The sequence below is a fragment of the Rousettus aegyptiacus genome, unplaced genomic scaffold (assembly GCF_014176215.1).
Source record: "Rousettus aegyptiacus isolate mRouAeg1 unplaced genomic scaffold, mRouAeg1.p scaffold_m13_p_3, whole genome shotgun sequence".
Lineage (NCBI taxonomy): Eukaryota > Metazoa > Chordata > Mammalia > Chiroptera > Pteropodidae > Rousettus > Rousettus aegyptiacus.
In genome coordinates, this window is record NW_023416306.1 from 116,740,172 (window position 1) to 116,757,507 (window position 17,336).

Genomic DNA, 17,336 nt, shown 5'->3' on the forward strand with positions numbered 1-17,336 from the left:
TAAAATACTTTTTCCCCAATAATCTACTTAGCCAACTCTGGCACCTCCTCAAGCTTTTGCTAAAATTTCACCACTCAGTGAGAGTGACCTTTCCACTCTTTTATTATTGTAATCTGCTACCCTATTTCCATTCATTCCTGATCCCCTCTTACTTGCTCTACTTTTTCCCCCATAGTCTTTATTATTTCTAATATGATGTTTTTATTATTTTTATTGTTTAATTTCTTGTTTTCCCCTGCTAGGCTGCAAATTCCATAAGGGATTATTGGTTCACTGATATAGCCTATTCAGAAAACTTAAATGTCCAATGAATGAATGAATGAATGAATGAGTGAATGAATGAGTAGATATTGTTCACTGGAATTTCCACTTTACATTATTCAAATTTCCCATTCTTAACATAGCTCAGAAACTGGTATTGAGAAACAGAGGAATGAGTCACATGCATCTTAATTCTAGGGACTGAATAGAAAAAAAAAAAGTCTCCCTAAGGCATGTCCATGGGGAGAAGGAAGACTACTCTAACATTTTAATATATTTTCTTGTCGTCCTTAAGTTTTAAATAAATAAAGTTATCAGATTTTTTTTCCTGAATTTTGTTTGTATACGTGTGTTCTTCAGGGACTTTTCTACCATCAAGATTATAAACATATTCTTTTATACTTCTCCTAATGCTCATTTAATTTAGTTTTACTTTGTTTATTAAGTTTAGGCCATGTCTTTAATATATCTAGAATTTAAGCTTGTGATTTGTGAGAAGTAGGGAATAAATATTGTGAGAAGTAGGGAATAAATATCATTTTTTACAAACGATTAGTCAGGTAGTCCCAAATCATGTACCAAGTAATCCAGTCTTTCCTTGCTAATTTGAAATGTCACCTTATCATATAGTCTGTTCTTGAATTTTTTCTTCCTTGGATCTATTTGTCTATTCTGGCACCAATATCAAACAAATTTTAATTAGCATAATTTTATGCTATATTTTAATTTTCTGGTAATAATCTCTGATTTTGTTACAATTTACTTTTTGTTACTAATTTTAGCCTAAATCAAACATATATCCATTCATGTGACTTTTTTGAGCATTTACTATGTGTCATGCACTGGAAATAAAAGTATTATGGCTGGATTCAATTGTTCAAGCATAAATTCAATGGATTGAGATCCAGACTCTGTTTTTTTAATTGAGTTTGGGGTGGGGATATGGCGGGGAAGAAAAGGTGATGGCAAAGTTGTTTTTTTCCTTTTAAGTATTGGTTATGTTCCTGATATATTTATAAATAAGAGATGTGAGCTTTGCTAACTTTTTCCAAAATAGTAAGTCTAAATATGAATCAGAGATTGAGGCTCTAATGAAAAGTTTAAAAATGTAGACAAAGGCTAGGAAATGAGAAAAGCAGAATGTAGTGAAATAATCTAAAAACATTCTCATTACAATTTATTTCCTAGTCTTAGTCTGCCAATTAGGTGGCAAATGACTTTTCACATAAATATTAGGGCAAGGTCTTTCCTCTTCCTCTATTAAACTTTTTTGAGAATTACACACCAAGTCATGGCCAGTGAAGCATCACCACATCCTAGGAAGATCTTGTGTATATACACTCATTAGCACATTTAATTGCATGTTTCTACTTCCTCAGATTAGCCTTTTGGCAAAGTTAGCTCACTTCACTTCCAAAGAAGATGGGGTAACCATGGTCCATTGTTGAGCAAAAGAGATGAAGATCAGCTAGAAACTGCAATCAGAGAGAAGGTTCAGGTGTGATCTGTAAAGCTAGGAGTAACACTGGGAAGTCTACTGCCTTTACCCAGGTCAAGGCAGCTGAATTTTAAAAACTCATAAACGGGGGGTGGGGGGGGGGGTTAAAACTTTAATGTCTCCCCCCCACACACACCATAATTAAGGGAATTTTGACATCTGTTTGTATATGGTAGGCACAATAGTAATATTAAAATACAACTCATTCGAGCGTTAGATTGGACCCCCATCCAACACGTCTTTATTGAGTATCTACTTTGATGGGAATAAAAAAGTGAAGTAGACAGACACAGTCCCTTCCCTTAGTCAAAGAAATGCCCCTTCCCAACCAAATACTTTATTTCATCATCCAAGAAGGATAAATGAGCAGTCTTATAATTAAACTGTGGAATGACAAAAGTCTTTTGAACTACATAATTATTCACATCCAAGGAAATCTCAACCTACTCTAAAGCTGATTATAAGTTTCATAATTTCTGCTCTATATATTCTTCTCTTTTTAAACATTAAATCCAAATGTGATTAATCAGGATTTATAACCTACTTTGTCAGCCTAATGTTATTTAATATCCCCTTCTTCATTACTGCAAATTACTTCATTACTGATTAGTTTAAATATGACACTAGGCATTGTTGGATGGTCCCTATGATTAAGAACTTACGTTAGTGAGTAGTTCTTCTCTTATTCACCAGATTCTCCAAAGAGCCCAGGCTTTTATCACACAGGAGAGAGTGGTTGCTTACATTTGGAATTATCATACGGGAGTGTTTTATAGGCAATGTCATATAAGATGAATGGGTTGTTTGAGGTTATGTTTGGGGTCACAAAATGCATTAGGACTAAATCATGACGTCAAAATCTGAGATCACTGAAAGAGAAGACCAAGGGTATGACTGGGCACTGGAACACAACTGTTACATATCAACTTCCTACCATCACTAAGGAGCATTAAATCTATAGAGAGATAGGAAAGGGACATTCAGTGGTAAAATCCAGAAAGCACACAAGGAAATGGCAACACTGGCCTTTGAAGAACATATCCTAGAAGAGTTGTACTTATCCTGTTTTCATATCCTCACTGTTATGATACACTGTCTTTGAGACCCTGATAAGGTAGAGATTCAAAATAAGACATTCTCTTCCTTCCTTAGTTTTTCTGGTTTAAAAAGAAGCACAATCACTAAATAAGGAAATGCCCTTTCATTAAATACTCTACTCCATAACTGCCTCAGAGCTCCATTCCAGAATTTTAGAACAAAAATATTCAGAGGTGAAATGGAGAAGCAAAAATTGTTGTCCAATTTGTGTTCTCAGTCTAGACCACATCACTAACTGCTTCAGGTTACTGTTAAGAAATTGGGATCCAGCACCAGTCCATACCGAATGTTGTTTCAAAGGCACAGAATAAATGCTACCAACAAAGCTTCTAAGTGCTTTAATGAGTAGAGCCTGAGAAATAACTAATTCCTTAAATGAGTATGATGCATATATAGGGTAGAGGTGGAGGGCATACGTAATCTGGTAATCACTTATAGGAAATGTGGATAATTTCTCTGAGAACAAACCCAATTACTCATAATGCGCCATACTGGGCAGTTCTCAAGAGAATAGGCACCACGATACTATTAATTTGGGTCTGGCACACATCTACATTCTCTTTATGATCCTCTTACCACAACTCCCCCTCCCCCCGCCCCAACTATCTTTTCTCCCCTAAAAAGTAATGAAATCACAATGGTTGATGGCACCATCTAAAAGGTAGCATAATAGAATGTACACCCTGGGCTTTAGAGTTACTTCTAGGTTAGAATTCTGGTACTATTACATAGCAGAGAACACTCATTTCATCAATGTCCTACTTCAGTCTGCTCTTGAAAGTTGGATATAGGCTGTGGTGAATTTAGAAACAGGAAATACAAATATGATCCCCTTCTGATCATAATCTTGCCATTTTAGTACATCGCCCACCCAGTCTTGCCAGATGCCTAGTTGTGGTAAGCTTTTTGTTTCCCAGGACTCACTCATGACCACAGCTAATAATTTCCCCAGAAAGGGCTCTTGCAGTCTCAGGCAAGCTGAAGTTAGACACAGGATGTCTTCTCCTGGGAGCCTTCATCTAACAGTGAATATTGCTCTCTCTATACACTTAGCTTTGTGTTTGCTACTCAGTTTTTATATTAATCACCTTTGGCATTCATTTATATGCAAAGTCATGGATAAAAATGTTTAGGAAAAAAGGATTCTGTCCTACAGTCTATCAAGATGTTAACATTAATAGTATTTGCAGAATTTAGGTAGTTGTAGAATGTCAAGCTGTTATTAAGGTTTCAAAGATTGAAGACTAACAAATTCTAAAGTGGTACATTGAGTGCCACCAAAGCCACTACCTTTTGAGATGCAAATTTCCTAAGGCACACACAATTTAGATGACAAATTAAGGCTCAGATCTTAAGGATGAATACCTAAGATGTTTCATTAACTTCACAAGGCTCACTAGAAAAGATGATCCATTTTAAAGGGGATAATTGAGAAGAGTTTAATGGAGGTACTAATTAAAAGGGGTTGAGCAGGATTAAGGGAACCCAAGCCAAGATGGTGAAGTATCTCAGCAGTGCCCAGATCTTTCTGCAATGACGGAACCGTTCTACATCTGTATTGTCAAATGCCGTAACCATTAGCCACAGTTGGCTATTAAGCATTTAAAATGTGGTTAATGCGACTAAGCCACTGAATTCTTAATTTTATTTAATCTCAACTAATTTAAGTTTAAATAGCCACATGTGGCTAATGGCTATTATATTGGACAGCGCAACTCAGGTCTAGTAGAGCCATTAAAACTCCTACGTAAGAAGGAAAAATTACTGGAACCTGGAGTGATGTAGAATTAGATCTATATCTCGCAGGAGGGGACAGCATGACAGGAGCTGTGGCCTTTGACAGAAAAATGCAGACACTGCCAACTTGCATACTGGTAGGGGAAATACTGGCAATACCAACTCTCCTTGCCTTACCATTTCTCTCTGGTGCCTCTGACTGGTGGAACTCACCAGAAACTAGAGGACAAGAAAACTCATTAATGCAGTTCATAAAGGTCACCCTTTTGGGGCACAGAACATAGTGAAGGGTAGAGAGTAGATCTTGAGCAAAACATTATCATACCAAGTGCAAAATGAGTTGAAACATCAATTGTTTGGTTTATTAGCACTCATAAATCTAATTAGATATGGAACCAGTGGCAAAAATGGAAAAAAAAAATGTTTTCAATAAGTCCTATGAATGTCACATTAAAGCTTTAATAAGTCCTAAGAATGTGTCACATCACTGCTTTAATAAGTCCTATGAATGTGTCACATTAAAGCTATCCCAGAGTTCTCTGCCACACTAAATGTCACAGTGCTTTAATCAAACTGCAAATGGGTTCATTTCAGGTTTCATTCATGAAGAATGAGGTCAATACCACATCCCATCAACTATATTCAATCTTGGTTACCAAAGATCTATGTGAGACTTTTTCTAAAGTAACATCTCAAATCACAAAGCACAGAAGTAGGAATTTTTTTCACTTGACCTAAGCTAAAGGTCATTGTAACTCAATAAATAAACTTAGATTAGAAAATGGGAGGAAGACCAATAAACTAGATACAGGAATCCAAAAGCCTCAATTCCTAATCTAAGGACTGTGTGATCACTCTGTTCAGGTAGGCCCACTTACGTTTTATTTTTGTACCATCTCTCGGAATGTTGGTGTTTTAACAACCTTCCACTTTCTGCACTGGATAGTAGTAGTGCTGAGAGAAAAAAAAAGAGCGAGACACTGAGGGTGTGCTAATATTTATAGCCAAACTCAAATCCTATTTGTGGAAACCTTTATTGTCTACTTTAGTGTGTCCAGAATATATCAAAAGTCCGGTCCTTACTACCCAACACTTAAGGAAGAGAGGTCTAATGTTATTGGTTGGGGGTTGAAGTAGGTGCCAAAGGAAAAGCAGTTCCCACCACCTCCAAGGAGCAGGAGCTGTTGCTCTTCAGGAAGGAGTGTGCTGGTATGATTGTGTAACATTAATGGCCATGGCACACATGTTGTGTCAATCTGATACTCAGAGCTCAATCCTGTCATTAAATCGATAACAGTCACTCCAGGAACTGAAGAGGAATGAATCCAGACTCCTCCAACCAGCAGAAGTTTCCCATTGAGCACATGAGCTGTGTGGGAGTACCTTGGGGTAATGGGAGGGTGGATGTCTATTGATTCCCAGAAGAATCCACGAGAGGTTGGTTTCAGAAAGAGTACAGAGCTCAGCGGCTCCTCAAAAGCACCCAGACCCCCAGCCATAAGAGCTCCTCCTTGCCAGCTGCAGGCGCTGTGGGAATGCCGACCTTCAGGTGTTTCCCCCTCCACTGGGATCCTGACCCAAGCCATTGTCTCCACATGAAGAAAATGCCAGTCACTTAGTACAGGTTCCACCACACTTCGACCCCCATACACAAACAAATATTTCTGATTCTCATGGGACACTTCTGTTGTTGAATGCCGCCAACATGACAAAGGAGACTCTTCTGGGCCAAGTTTTGTTACTGTTACATTTAGGTCCTCAGTGCTATTATCCTCAATCTTACAAATACGAAGTTGGAGAACCCCAAAGGCTGGAGTCACTGGGGACAGTCTCCCTCCCAGGACCAGAATCTGAGTGTCTGAAAGTCTTGTCATGGTGTGATAAAGGCGTCCATCCCACTGAGCTCCAGTACCCGAAGTGCATATTTGTTTGCCTTTCCATTCAAAGTCACAGTATCTTGAGAGCAAGTAAAACTTGCTCACTCGGCAATGCCGCCCCTCCTGTTCTCCAAATCCACCTGCACTGAGAATGATGCCTGGGCTCAAAAGGACAGAGGCATGGCCATATCTCTTAAGCTGTGGGTCCTGGCTATCACTAGCGACTACACTGGCAGGGAAGATCCCTGAAGGGGAAGCAGGATCTACATGACGAAATGCCTCTGAGGGTGGAAACACCAAAGTTTTGGAAAGAGTGTCTCCCCTGGAGGCAGCCAGAATGAAATAGTGGGCACATTTCAGATGCCACTCCTCAAACTCGTCAAAAGGTTCAAGGTTTTCTATGCGCTGGCGTTCTTCTGTGGGGAGAAAGCAGCGATAGAATTCATTCATGTCCATGACACTGCATGCAGTCCAGCCAGCCTGAAGGAAGCGGTGCTGCTGGGCCTTCACGTCAGGAAAGCGATCCAGGCCATGCAAAGGAGAATTTAGCCGTTGAAAATGTTGCTGCATGAACTGGCCAAAGGCGTCATGCGGCCTCATCTGCTCATAGACGATGAAAAGGGCATTAGGAAAGCGCTGGGCTGCCCAGGCGATGAGGGCCCTGGCACTCTCTGGCTCCAGATAGGTCAGCACAGCCTCGGCCAGGAGCAGAGTGGGTGCGGCTGCATCAAGTCCGGAGCTGGCCAGTGTCTGGTCCAATTGCTGGAGCTGTCGCAGGTCCAAGCCCAGGATGCGGTAGTCCAAGCTCTCAAAGCACAGCGCCAACGCGGGGTCCCCGCTCTGGAAAGGCCCAGTTAACGCGCACAATTCCGGCGTATCTTGAATCCTCTCTGCTTTGCGCCGCGCCACATCCGGAAAATCTACCTCCCAGACAGCAGCCCACGTCAGGAGGCCTGCAGTCTTGAGGCGAAAATAAAGTGAGTCTGAGCCGGCGCCCAGGGACAGGATCTGGGAGCGAGGCGCTCCACAGGCCGCGCACGTCTGCTCCAGGAAGGCGCGCACGCAGTGCTGCACGGCGCGTGCGCGGACGTAATAGCCGCGGTGGATGAGCGGCACGCGGCGCGGAGCTCCTGGAACTAGCAACGCGGCAAAGGCGTCGTGCACGTACCCGCGCGCGGCCAGCGAGCTTTTGCTGAGGGCGCTGCTGTCGTTGGTGCTCTGCACTGCCCCCGCCCTACGCTCGCGGCTCCGCGGGCCCATGGCCAGAAGATACTCACGAGCGGCGGTCTGTCACAGTGGTGAGCTGCTCTTTAATCCTGTAGTACCCACCTCGCAGTCTTCTGTACGGAAAAATCACCCCGCCTCCCTGACCCTTCTTCCGCGGACATGAGTGCGTCACTTCCGGAAGACCGTGTCTCGCTAATCAGAATTGAGGAGGGTGTAGCTTGTGCTAAAATTCGACCGTGATTGACTTTTCTTTGATTCTCTGAGACTGCATTTTCGCGGGAAGACTGCCTGCTACGGCTTATTGTGGACACGTAAACTGTGTCAGAGAAGCACGGCCTGTCACATTTCTACTAGCCTTTCCGTCTGAAGGGAAATTTTTATCTAAATTCTTATAGTTGACTCAACTGTTGACAAAAATCTTTAAGAGGTGAGTCTGTGGGGACTTAACTAGACCTTGGATGGCAGGGTCCACTCCAGTGACCTTCGTGGGCAAGAAGAAGGGGTCGTTCCTTAGATGGTAACTACTAGTGCTGATGTACTTAATGCTTTCATTGTTACAAAAGAAATCCCATTTAAGTCCGAAAACAGTGAGGCCAGGTGCAAAATGAAGAAACCTTTACAGAGGTTGTGATTCACCCAGTAAATGTTTCCCCACATATATACTATCGATTCCCTTGTTTTCCTTTGCTAAACGAGAATAAGTAATCACTCAGCTCCAGTCTCTCAGCTATAAGATGACGTTCTCCTCCACTTTCAGAGTTCTCTGATTCTAGGGTAAGGAGGGAATCAGGGAAGAGGGGTGATTATTCCTTCATAATATGGTATGAGTCTTGTTGGGGGTTTAAAATAACCACCAGGTTTCTGAGTTGGGTGTTTGGGTGTCACCACCAGTGGAATACTGCTTCCAGAGATAATTTACGGAGACTTACAATTTATTAATTGGGATTTGGTGACTAGAGGGCCTGAGACCGAGAAGGAAACCAGGATAACTGTAGGTGTGGTTACCTTGAAGCAGTGTAGCATAATGGTTAAGAGCATGAGTTTCGGAGTCCAGCCAAATTAAATTTGGACCTCAAAAGTTTGAGTCAGGATAAAGGTTTGATAATTGAAAAGTTTCATGTAGATTTGGTGTTTAAGAGCTCTTAATAATCTTAGAGAGCAATTTCTGTGGAGCAATAAGGGCAGAATCTATGGGTGATAAATAAATGGAGGCTGCCAGTCTAAATTACACTTTCAAGGACCTTAGCTCAGAAGGAGAGACAGGGCAGTAGTTAAAGAGGAATGTGGGATAAAAGAAAATTTGAAGTTTTCTTTGTTTTTAGGTGGAAGCAAATGCTCTACTTGCATGTTGGTCCCCTGAGTGAAATTAGCTAGTGAAGAGAGTGAGATTGGAGAAAAGTGAGATGATTAACTTAGAGTAATGACTTGGAACAGATGAGAAAGAATGGGATCCTGAGCACAAATTAGTGTTGGAGACAAGAATGAATCCTTTTTCTCTGACTCATGAGGGAGAAAAGGGTGTAGACAAAGATAGGTGTGGGGGAGAGCAGAGAGAAATAGAGGGAATTTATGCGTGGTCACTTCTGGTGTCTCTGTAAACCTGCATCTGGGTTGTTACTTCAGTGTCAGGCAGTTGGGTCTAGGGGAACGCTTGAGAAGTTTGAAATTGCCTTTGAAGGGAATAAGAGAGGGCCAAAGAGGTGGGAGAGGGAGTGGGGGATGTTGTAGGACTTTGAAAAAAATGTATATAGTGCTGTGGAAATGAATATTTTAATGAGAATTTAGTAAAATATACATGATATTTTAGAAATATTACTTTTCTAGTAAAGAGCAGAAATCAAGAAAAGTGATTCAAGAAGAAAGAATAGAGCAAATTTTGTGATATGGATATCTTACAGTTGTTTATGGGTATTTTTAATCTGTTTATTCTTACATAAAATGAGGATATTAAAACCTCATGGGTTGTAAAATAACCGCTTAAGTCTTAGGTCCTCAGACACTTAGCACAACGCCTGGCTCATAGTAAGTGCTTAATAAATAGTAACAAATATTCTTATTATTCTGTGCCCTCCTTCCTCTAGGCATGCAAAAAGTTCTGTGGGAGACAGGATATTTGTTTCTGGCCCTTCTTTAACTTGATGAACTATTACTACAAATGTAGAAAGATCTTATCTCAATGTGTTGCCTTTCCACTCCTCTCTTCCACCCCAGCTTCTGATGGCCCATTCCTAACCCAGTCCAGGAAGGTCGAATTTGGCAGAGAGCATGGTATTGTTGAGAGCAATATTCTGGCAATGATCAGTGAAACAACCAGTTTTTCAAATATGCAAAGATTGTGCTTGTTTTGGTGGCTTTCAAATATCCATAGATTAACATTATAGCCAGTGGGTCAATAAATTTACTCACAACTAGTTAAGGTAAGTCAGGAGAGTGGTTTAAATGTGACAAAAAATAAGGTCAGGATCCTAGAGTAGGGTTAAAAATGTATATAAAAAGCTAGCCACCTGTCAGGTTTGTTACCAGCTGGTTATGTAAAATGTCCTGAGTGCTTTTTCAGGTTGTCATTCTATTGTCTAATCATATAAGTTCTTCCTTTTCACAATTCATCATAATAAAGCTGTTTTGTAAGATTTTTTAAAAATTATTTATTTTATAAACATTTATTTTAAATTTATTAATTTTAAATTTTAATTTATTAAAGTTATTAAGTAAATTATTTAAATTATTTTAAATTTTAATTTTTTAAATTATTTCAAAAGGTATTTGAAATATTACAAGCTCGTTGTAAAGTATTACATGCTTGTTGTAAAACCTTAAAATTGCATAAAACTACATAAGGTTAAATAAAAGTTCTCTCCTCTGACCTTTGTCACTTCCAACCCATGTTCTAGTGGTAAGTTTCCGTGTGCACTTTCATATGTGTTTTAAGAATAAAGATATAAATAAATAAGAGTGTATGTATACATGCATACATGCTTTATTCATAAATGCTATCTTATATCACAAGGCTTTCCATATAGTCATAGATATTCATTTGGGTGGATATATAATTAAGTTAGCCAGTACCCTACTGATGGACATTTAGGTTGTTTCCAATTTCTTGCTTTTATAAGTACTCTAAGAATTGTATTTGTACATATCTTATAATATATAAAATAAATTCTTAACTGTAAAATTCTTGAGTTATTGAATCAAAAAATATGTGTGTGGGGAAGTTGCATGTATGTGTGTCCGCGCGCGTGTGTGTTATATTGATAAATGTAGACAAATTGCTTTCCAAAAAGACCATACCAAGTTCTGCTCACACCAGAAAATTTACTCAGACCTTCACCAGTATTAGATATTATTCTTCTGAGATTTCAGAATTTTTTCAGGATAATTTTATAAGTTGTCTTTCACATGAACTTTAAATATGAATTTCTAAGGAATAATTTTGGGACTATTTTGATTAACATTTACTTTATAAGTCAGTTTATGGCAAATTGACTTTACTTATGTAAGATAAAGTATGTTTTCCCATTTAAATGACACCTGTTAATATACTTCAGTAGAGATATTCAGTACCAAATAGCCCATCTTTTTTGTTTGTTACTATTAACAGTGGTATTCAATTGAAATGCCACTTCTATCTCATACCAAATTGGCCTTTCTGTGAATTTCTATGCCTCTGTCTAGTCCTATACAAACTATTTTCTTTATTGTCCATTTTAATGTGTTGGCAACTTATTTAACACCTGTCAGTATCAATTTGTTGATGCATAATGTGGTAAAAATATTTTTTTCCCAGTGTTATTGATAGAATTAAAGATAATGTTATTAAAAGTGCTTGCTACATACCCGGCAGACCCTAAATGGAAACAGAGGGTCAAGGTGGGTACTTTGAAAATCACCAAATTTCATTTGGACTTTTAATGTATAAGCCACCTTCAGAGGTGAAGGAAAAATTCGTATTTATTTATCATCTGCAATGTGCTAGGAACTGCATTAGGTACTAGGAGGTAGAATAAGTCATAGTCCTTTTCCTTAGGAAGCTTATAATCTGGTAAGGGAGAAAGACAAGTAAATCAGTGATTGAGAAACAGTGTGATAAAGTGCTGAGTGAAAGGTAGTTACTGGATTATAAGGGAGCATACAGGAGGGGAATTTAAATTACTTTATTAATCCTCAGAGCTACTCTTCATTTTTATCTCATTTTTACAAATAAGGAAACTGAAGCTACAAGGTTAAGTGACTAAGGCCACATGGCTACTAAACTGCAAAACTAGTAAAAAGATTAACCTCAGTCCACTGAAGCCAATGCTTCTGCTCTTTATATATTTTAAACAATTCAAAATATAAAAATTCAACAATATAAATTTATTTTACCTGAGATGGGTCTTATAAATTTCTAATATTAGAAGTAGTTTTATAAAAAATGCTAATAGGTAAGGGGTATACCTAACTAAATTTCAGGTTGTAATCTACCTCTTAGCCAGTTTGAGGCCTTTCCCTATTTCTAGTTCATATCTTTAGCTCATTTAAATTAGCTTTGGAGGGGTTTTTGTCTTTTGAGGAATAATTAGCAAAATACTGTTTCTTTGCTTTTATGTCAACATCTGAAAATGTTCACATTTGTTTAAACAGGTGAAGCCGAGCCCAGAGCTACATACATAGCTCATCTTATTAAAATGTGTGGAAATAAAGCAATTGGAAGGAAATTCAAGACCATAAAATTTGCTGACTGAACTACATTGCATTGTTCATACTAAGAATAAGAGCGTTTGGAGAACTTTTATTCTGCTAAATTATGGAGGCAGAAGAACAGCAGCGATGGAAGACAACCTTTTACTCAGAATTACCTAAAGTGGTGAGAATTCAACCACAGAATTCCAGAGTGGTTGCTAATTTAATGACTTCTGTGTTGTTTCTTTTCATAAAAGAAAAGTAAATTTTATAGGTAGAATTTGTAAACTTTAAGAGTTATATAGCTAAATCTAGTAGGCAGTTTGCCTAATACAGACTGCAAAATCAAGTACCTGGTATGATTCAGTGAATCTAGTGGATACTTGATGTGTTTTTACTGATTGTATTCTTTTTTGTTTTTAGGAACTTCATGCCCACTTGAATGGATCCATTAGTTCTAATACCATGAAGAAATTAATAGCAAAGAAACCAGGTCTTAAAATCCATGATCAGATGACAATGATTGATAAGGGGAAGAAAAGAACTTTAGAAGAGTGAGTTTGGGGAGATTGTGGACATACTTCTTTTCTTCTCTGTCACTATTTTGAGATTGTAAATAATATGTAAGAATTCAGATTTTAGATGTTAAAGGAATAGGGTAGCCATCAGGTTTGGATAGTATAACTTGACATAGAGCATTTTTCCAATGGTCAGACTGTCGACAATATTTTTAATGATTTATGTTGTTTGTGAAGTTATAGTACATTGGAATATTCTTTAGCCTTGAAGATACAGGCTTACCGATTCCCCCCATCCCCATTTGCTCCTACTAGTGAGATGGAGTGTGGGGCGTGCTGGAAAAGGGGAACTGTTATTTCCCAAATAAAAATATCAGTAATGTTTTATTTTTAGTCATTTAATTATCTTTCTAGATCAATGTAATTTTAGAAAAACTCCTTGTATGGTTTTTTATAAATATAAAATTACTATTAGCCTAAAATCTATTAACTCCGCTTAGTGAGTTTTGTCTTGAATTTTTGATGACTAGAGTATATTAAAACTTTTCATTCATGTTACAGATGTTTTCAGATGTTTCAGATTATTCATCAACTAACTACTAGCCCTGAAGATATTCTAATGATAAGAAATGAAGCAATTTTCAGACTGGTTTAAAAATTAGTAATTATGCCCTTCTCTTGTTGCATTGAGTCTGATGAAAAATGTTTTCTGCTTTTTTACGGCAATTCTTTTCAAAACCAATGTAGGACATTTGCTTAAGAACTAATATCAAAAGACTATGTTCATTGTAAAAGGTATGAGAAAAGAACCAGATAAATACCTTTTGGGGGAGAAAATCTGGTCCTATTTTCCATAATATTTGACTACAGCTAGGAATGTCTTTCATAAGGCTTTATCTCTCTTGCTTGGGAGACTTTTCACTGCCTGGGTGGACATTATAGAGAGTGAAAAAGTTCTAAAGGTGCCTAGAGATTGAATTATTAATCCTTAGGGAAATTGTGCCTTCCCTCTGGGAATAGAGGACTAAAGGATACAACTGTGTTTTCTTATCTGAAGCTCCATGTTACTAGAGTCTCCATGACATAGAGGACTGGCTTCTGTAAGATTGATCTGACCACCATGGCATTTAAATATCCTCTTTGTAAATGGGAAAAAAAATCCTGTCAGTGTTGTTAATCATCAGAAAAATGTAAAGTAAGTAGTATAATCTGTGTTTCTAGAGAACTAACTTTTGACTGGTCAGAAAAGAATTTTCCTCCTTGATCAAGACTGATTCTCATAATAAACAGTAAATTAATCACCTTTTGGAGGAGGTTAAAGTTTAGTTCAACAAAAGTTGACTGAGTGTTCATAATGTTCCCATGCAAGAGACTGGGAGGTATTAAATATAGATTGACATAGTCCTTGCCCCTACAGAATTTATAGCCAGGGCTGACTCTGGCTGACGCAGATGTGGATCCCAGGGAAGTATTCTTGAATGTGGGTAGGGATCATTTCACACACCTCGAGGCCTAGATAAATTTTCCTCCCATTGCGCTCATTCCATACTTGCCAGCAACCTTCTGTTATTCATTTGATTTCACAAGTATCTTACCATCAAGAAGAGGGGTTTCCTGTATAGTAGATGTGATCATTTCAGTCACTGAGAAAGACTGCCACTTTGCACCCTCACCTTCACCCTCATTGTCAGTGCACACATGAACAAATAGGCTTCTGCATTAGTTAATGGGAGCTGGGGTAGAGTGAATTGGTCTCTCTGGGTCTGCTCAGTTCTGCAGCAGTGACAAAATGCAGATTCTTCAGCTGGCAAAAATGAGGCGCACAATCTAATGGTGACAATGTGGAGTTCCTAGAGAAGCAGCGCCATGGGGTCTAGCACATAGAGGCTGCAGGCTATGCTTAGTGGTAGAGGAAGCAGTAGTATCTCTGCGTAAGGGTGTCACCTGGTTTTTAATGTTGTTGTGTTGTTCTAAGCTGTGTAGTCTCTCGGGCTGATTGTCCAGACCTCCTGGTGAATCTAAACCACCCTTTTCATTTATATCTTTGGGGCTTTATTTAAAAAATGAAAAGAGAAAAGATGAGGCCCAGACCTTGGACTGGAGTGAATCCACTAAGGTAGTGCCACCTTATTAGGCACTATCAGCACAACCATCCAGTCCCTTATTTTTTCTGCCAGGACACTGCACTTGCCTGCACCATGCACACACAGTCAACACAGGTTAAGATTAAGATACTAACTATAAGGACTAACGAGGGCATAACCTGTTTTTTTTTTTCTTTTAGATTTGGTGTTTTTTAGGATTGATGGCAGAGAAAGAAAACACACCTTTGGCCTTTTAGATATCATTTACCCTGGTCATTTTGTAATTCCAGATTGTTGAGATTTGCGCTAAATTGGATAGAGTTTTCTTAAATTTATCACCCATTTTCTTTGCCTAAGAGGAATTTTCCTAAGTACTTCTGGGGAAAATTTAACACTGCCTAAAGAATTTCTTGAAAAATACAACTTACTCCTAAATAACTTGAATAAGAACCTTACAAAAAGTATGAAAGATATGCAGATTTAGATTTAATGTGGGAATGAGAGAGATGATGGGAGCTGTGGAAAATGTTGCAGTTCTGTCATGGTCTCCACCAGGGGTGTGACAAAGTAGATAGTCTTAACCATGGGGAAGACTTCCAACTTCCTTTCATATCAAAGTTAATCAGTGAAATAAAGCTGTAGCACTTGGCATTTTCATTGGGACCCTTACACTAACTATCAGTACAGTGTACATTGCTTTTATTATCAGGTCACAAAAGATGTCATTAAAGAATTTGCAGATGATGGTGTCAAGTACCTGGAACTAAGGAGCACACCCAGAAAAGACAGTGCTACAGGTAAAATTTAATTACTTCTCAACCCATGTACTGTCTCTTTTCCCTTGATCATTCATGTGTTCACAAGTTGAGAATATGAAGCAGTTACTTTTACATTAGAGAATCAACACTCCATATCTTATGATGTACATTAATGATGTACATTATTGATAAATGAGTTATTCTTTAAAAAATTAGGTCAGCTATTATCTGTTTAAGGGAAATAAAAAGGCCTGCAAACATTTTGTTTGTTCTTTTGTTTGTTTGTTTTCACTCTGAGGAAAGGACATTTGCTCCTTAGAGTTGCAGTGTCTTAAACATAGGCTAATTCTTATTTCCTGCAAGAAGAGCACTTGTGAAACAATGGCACTGAGTGGATACAGAATTGTATGATAATCATTGAAATGAGGTTACTCAGTCATTTCTCAGGGACTAATAATAGTATCTTAGGTCAGGAGCAAGTTGCAAGATGGTAAAACCTCTTTGGATGGAGATGAACAGATTTGGATGTGGTCTGGAAAAATTTGCTGGGACCCACTTTCCATAAGAGTAACATCAGGAAATGATACATAGTATCTTTGTGTCCTTCCTGCACCCAGTTGTGACCTGAAGAGATCCTACCAGGTCATCTTGCACCCTGACATGTATAGCCCAGTTATCATTTTGGGAAGTAAAATTTTTGAAACTACATATAGTAAAGTAATGTTGAAATGAGACAAGCAGAAGATTCTTATGAATTATTAAACACAGAATCAGTTCCAAGTTGTGCTGGTGAAGATAATGAAAAAGGAAGAGAGAAAAAGCCTTCCAGTTATTAGAGCTAGTTTATTCTTTGAGTGGAGATTCAAAGTAGGTGTTAACCTAAGTGTGTTAACAAAAGGGGAATGGTTAAATAAAGCTTAATGGAATATTAGGCAATCATTAAAATATGGTTGCAAAGACACTTTAATGACATGGGTATATGCTCAGAATACAGTGTTAAATGACTGAACAGGATGCATATACCTAGTAGCATCCTCTATGCTTAGAAAAATAAAGACTGGTTATCTTTGAGTGATGGAAGTACAGGTTATTTTGATTTTTCTTCTTTATAATTTCCTGTGTTTTCCTAGAGATTTTCCACCAAAAGTAAGCATTTTAGGATTGAGGTGCATGAGTATTTTAGAAGTGATTGTTCTAGGGAATGCTCTTTCAGAGACTCCCCCAAAGAGAAAGTCTTGAGCACTCAAATTTAAGGACATCTCTAGTGCTATAGATGAGAAATCCTGAACCCAAGCAAGAAGAGAGGAAAAAGGAACTCAAAAGAGGTTTGTTTGTTTGTTTTTTTCCCTGGACCAGCAGGAAAACATTCTGCTAATGGAGAAAAATATCTTTTTTGGTTTTATTAAGGACAGACTAGAAAGGGGCTTGTTGTTGTTTTATTGGAACAAGCATTTAAAACTTTTTTTTAGCAATTTGTGAAAGTAACTTTGCCTATCAAATCTATGAATAATATTTAGATGGGCTTGTGTTTTTTATGTATTTTTTTCATTTTTCTAGTACTTCATTTTTTTTCCAGTTTTATTAAAGTTCCATTGGCATTTATTAAAATGTATCCA

General features: G+C 38.1%; 2 protein-coding genes across 4 annotated transcripts in view; one reads left to right on the top strand and one right to left on the bottom strand.

Annotated features, from left to right (window-relative positions):
* Positions 1 to 5,575: 5,575 nt before the first annotated feature.
* LCMT2 (leucine carboxyl methyltransferase 2) lies at positions 5,576 to 7,765 on the bottom strand. The gene has a single exon (XM_016144990.2). The coding sequence runs from the start codon at positions 7,729 to 7,731 to the stop codon at positions 5,677 to 5,679; it is 2,055 nt and encodes a 684-aa protein (XP_016000476.2). The 5' UTR covers positions 7,732 to 7,765; the 3' UTR covers positions 5,576 to 5,676.
* TUBGCP4 (tubulin gamma complex associated protein 4) overlaps positions 7,676 to 17,336 on the top strand; it is a 75,859-nt gene continuing 66,198 nt past the window's right edge. For 2 of the 3 annotated variants that reach the window (XM_036238911.1, XM_016144996.2), the window contains exons 1-5: positions 7,843 to 8,125; positions 12,322 to 12,544; positions 12,784 to 12,914; positions 13,440 to 13,500; positions 15,672 to 15,759. In XM_036238911.1, coding sequence (XP_036094804.1) covers positions 12,485 to 12,544; positions 12,784 to 12,914; positions 13,440 to 13,500; positions 15,672 to 15,759 — 340 coding nt within the window. In that variant the 5' untranslated portion in view covers positions 7,843 to 8,125; positions 12,322 to 12,484. Of the gene's footprint in view, positions 7,770 to 7,842; positions 8,126 to 12,321; positions 12,545 to 12,783; positions 12,915 to 13,439; positions 13,501 to 15,671; positions 15,760 to 17,336 lie in introns of those variants that run through there. The other variant, XM_016144995.2, reaches the window with a different exon arrangement.

Coding starts and splice junctions, on each gene's coding strand:
- LCMT2 (XM_016144990.2), bottom strand. CDS start 7,731: ATGGGCCCGCGGAGCCGCGAGCGTAGGGCGGGGGCAGTGCAGAGCACC.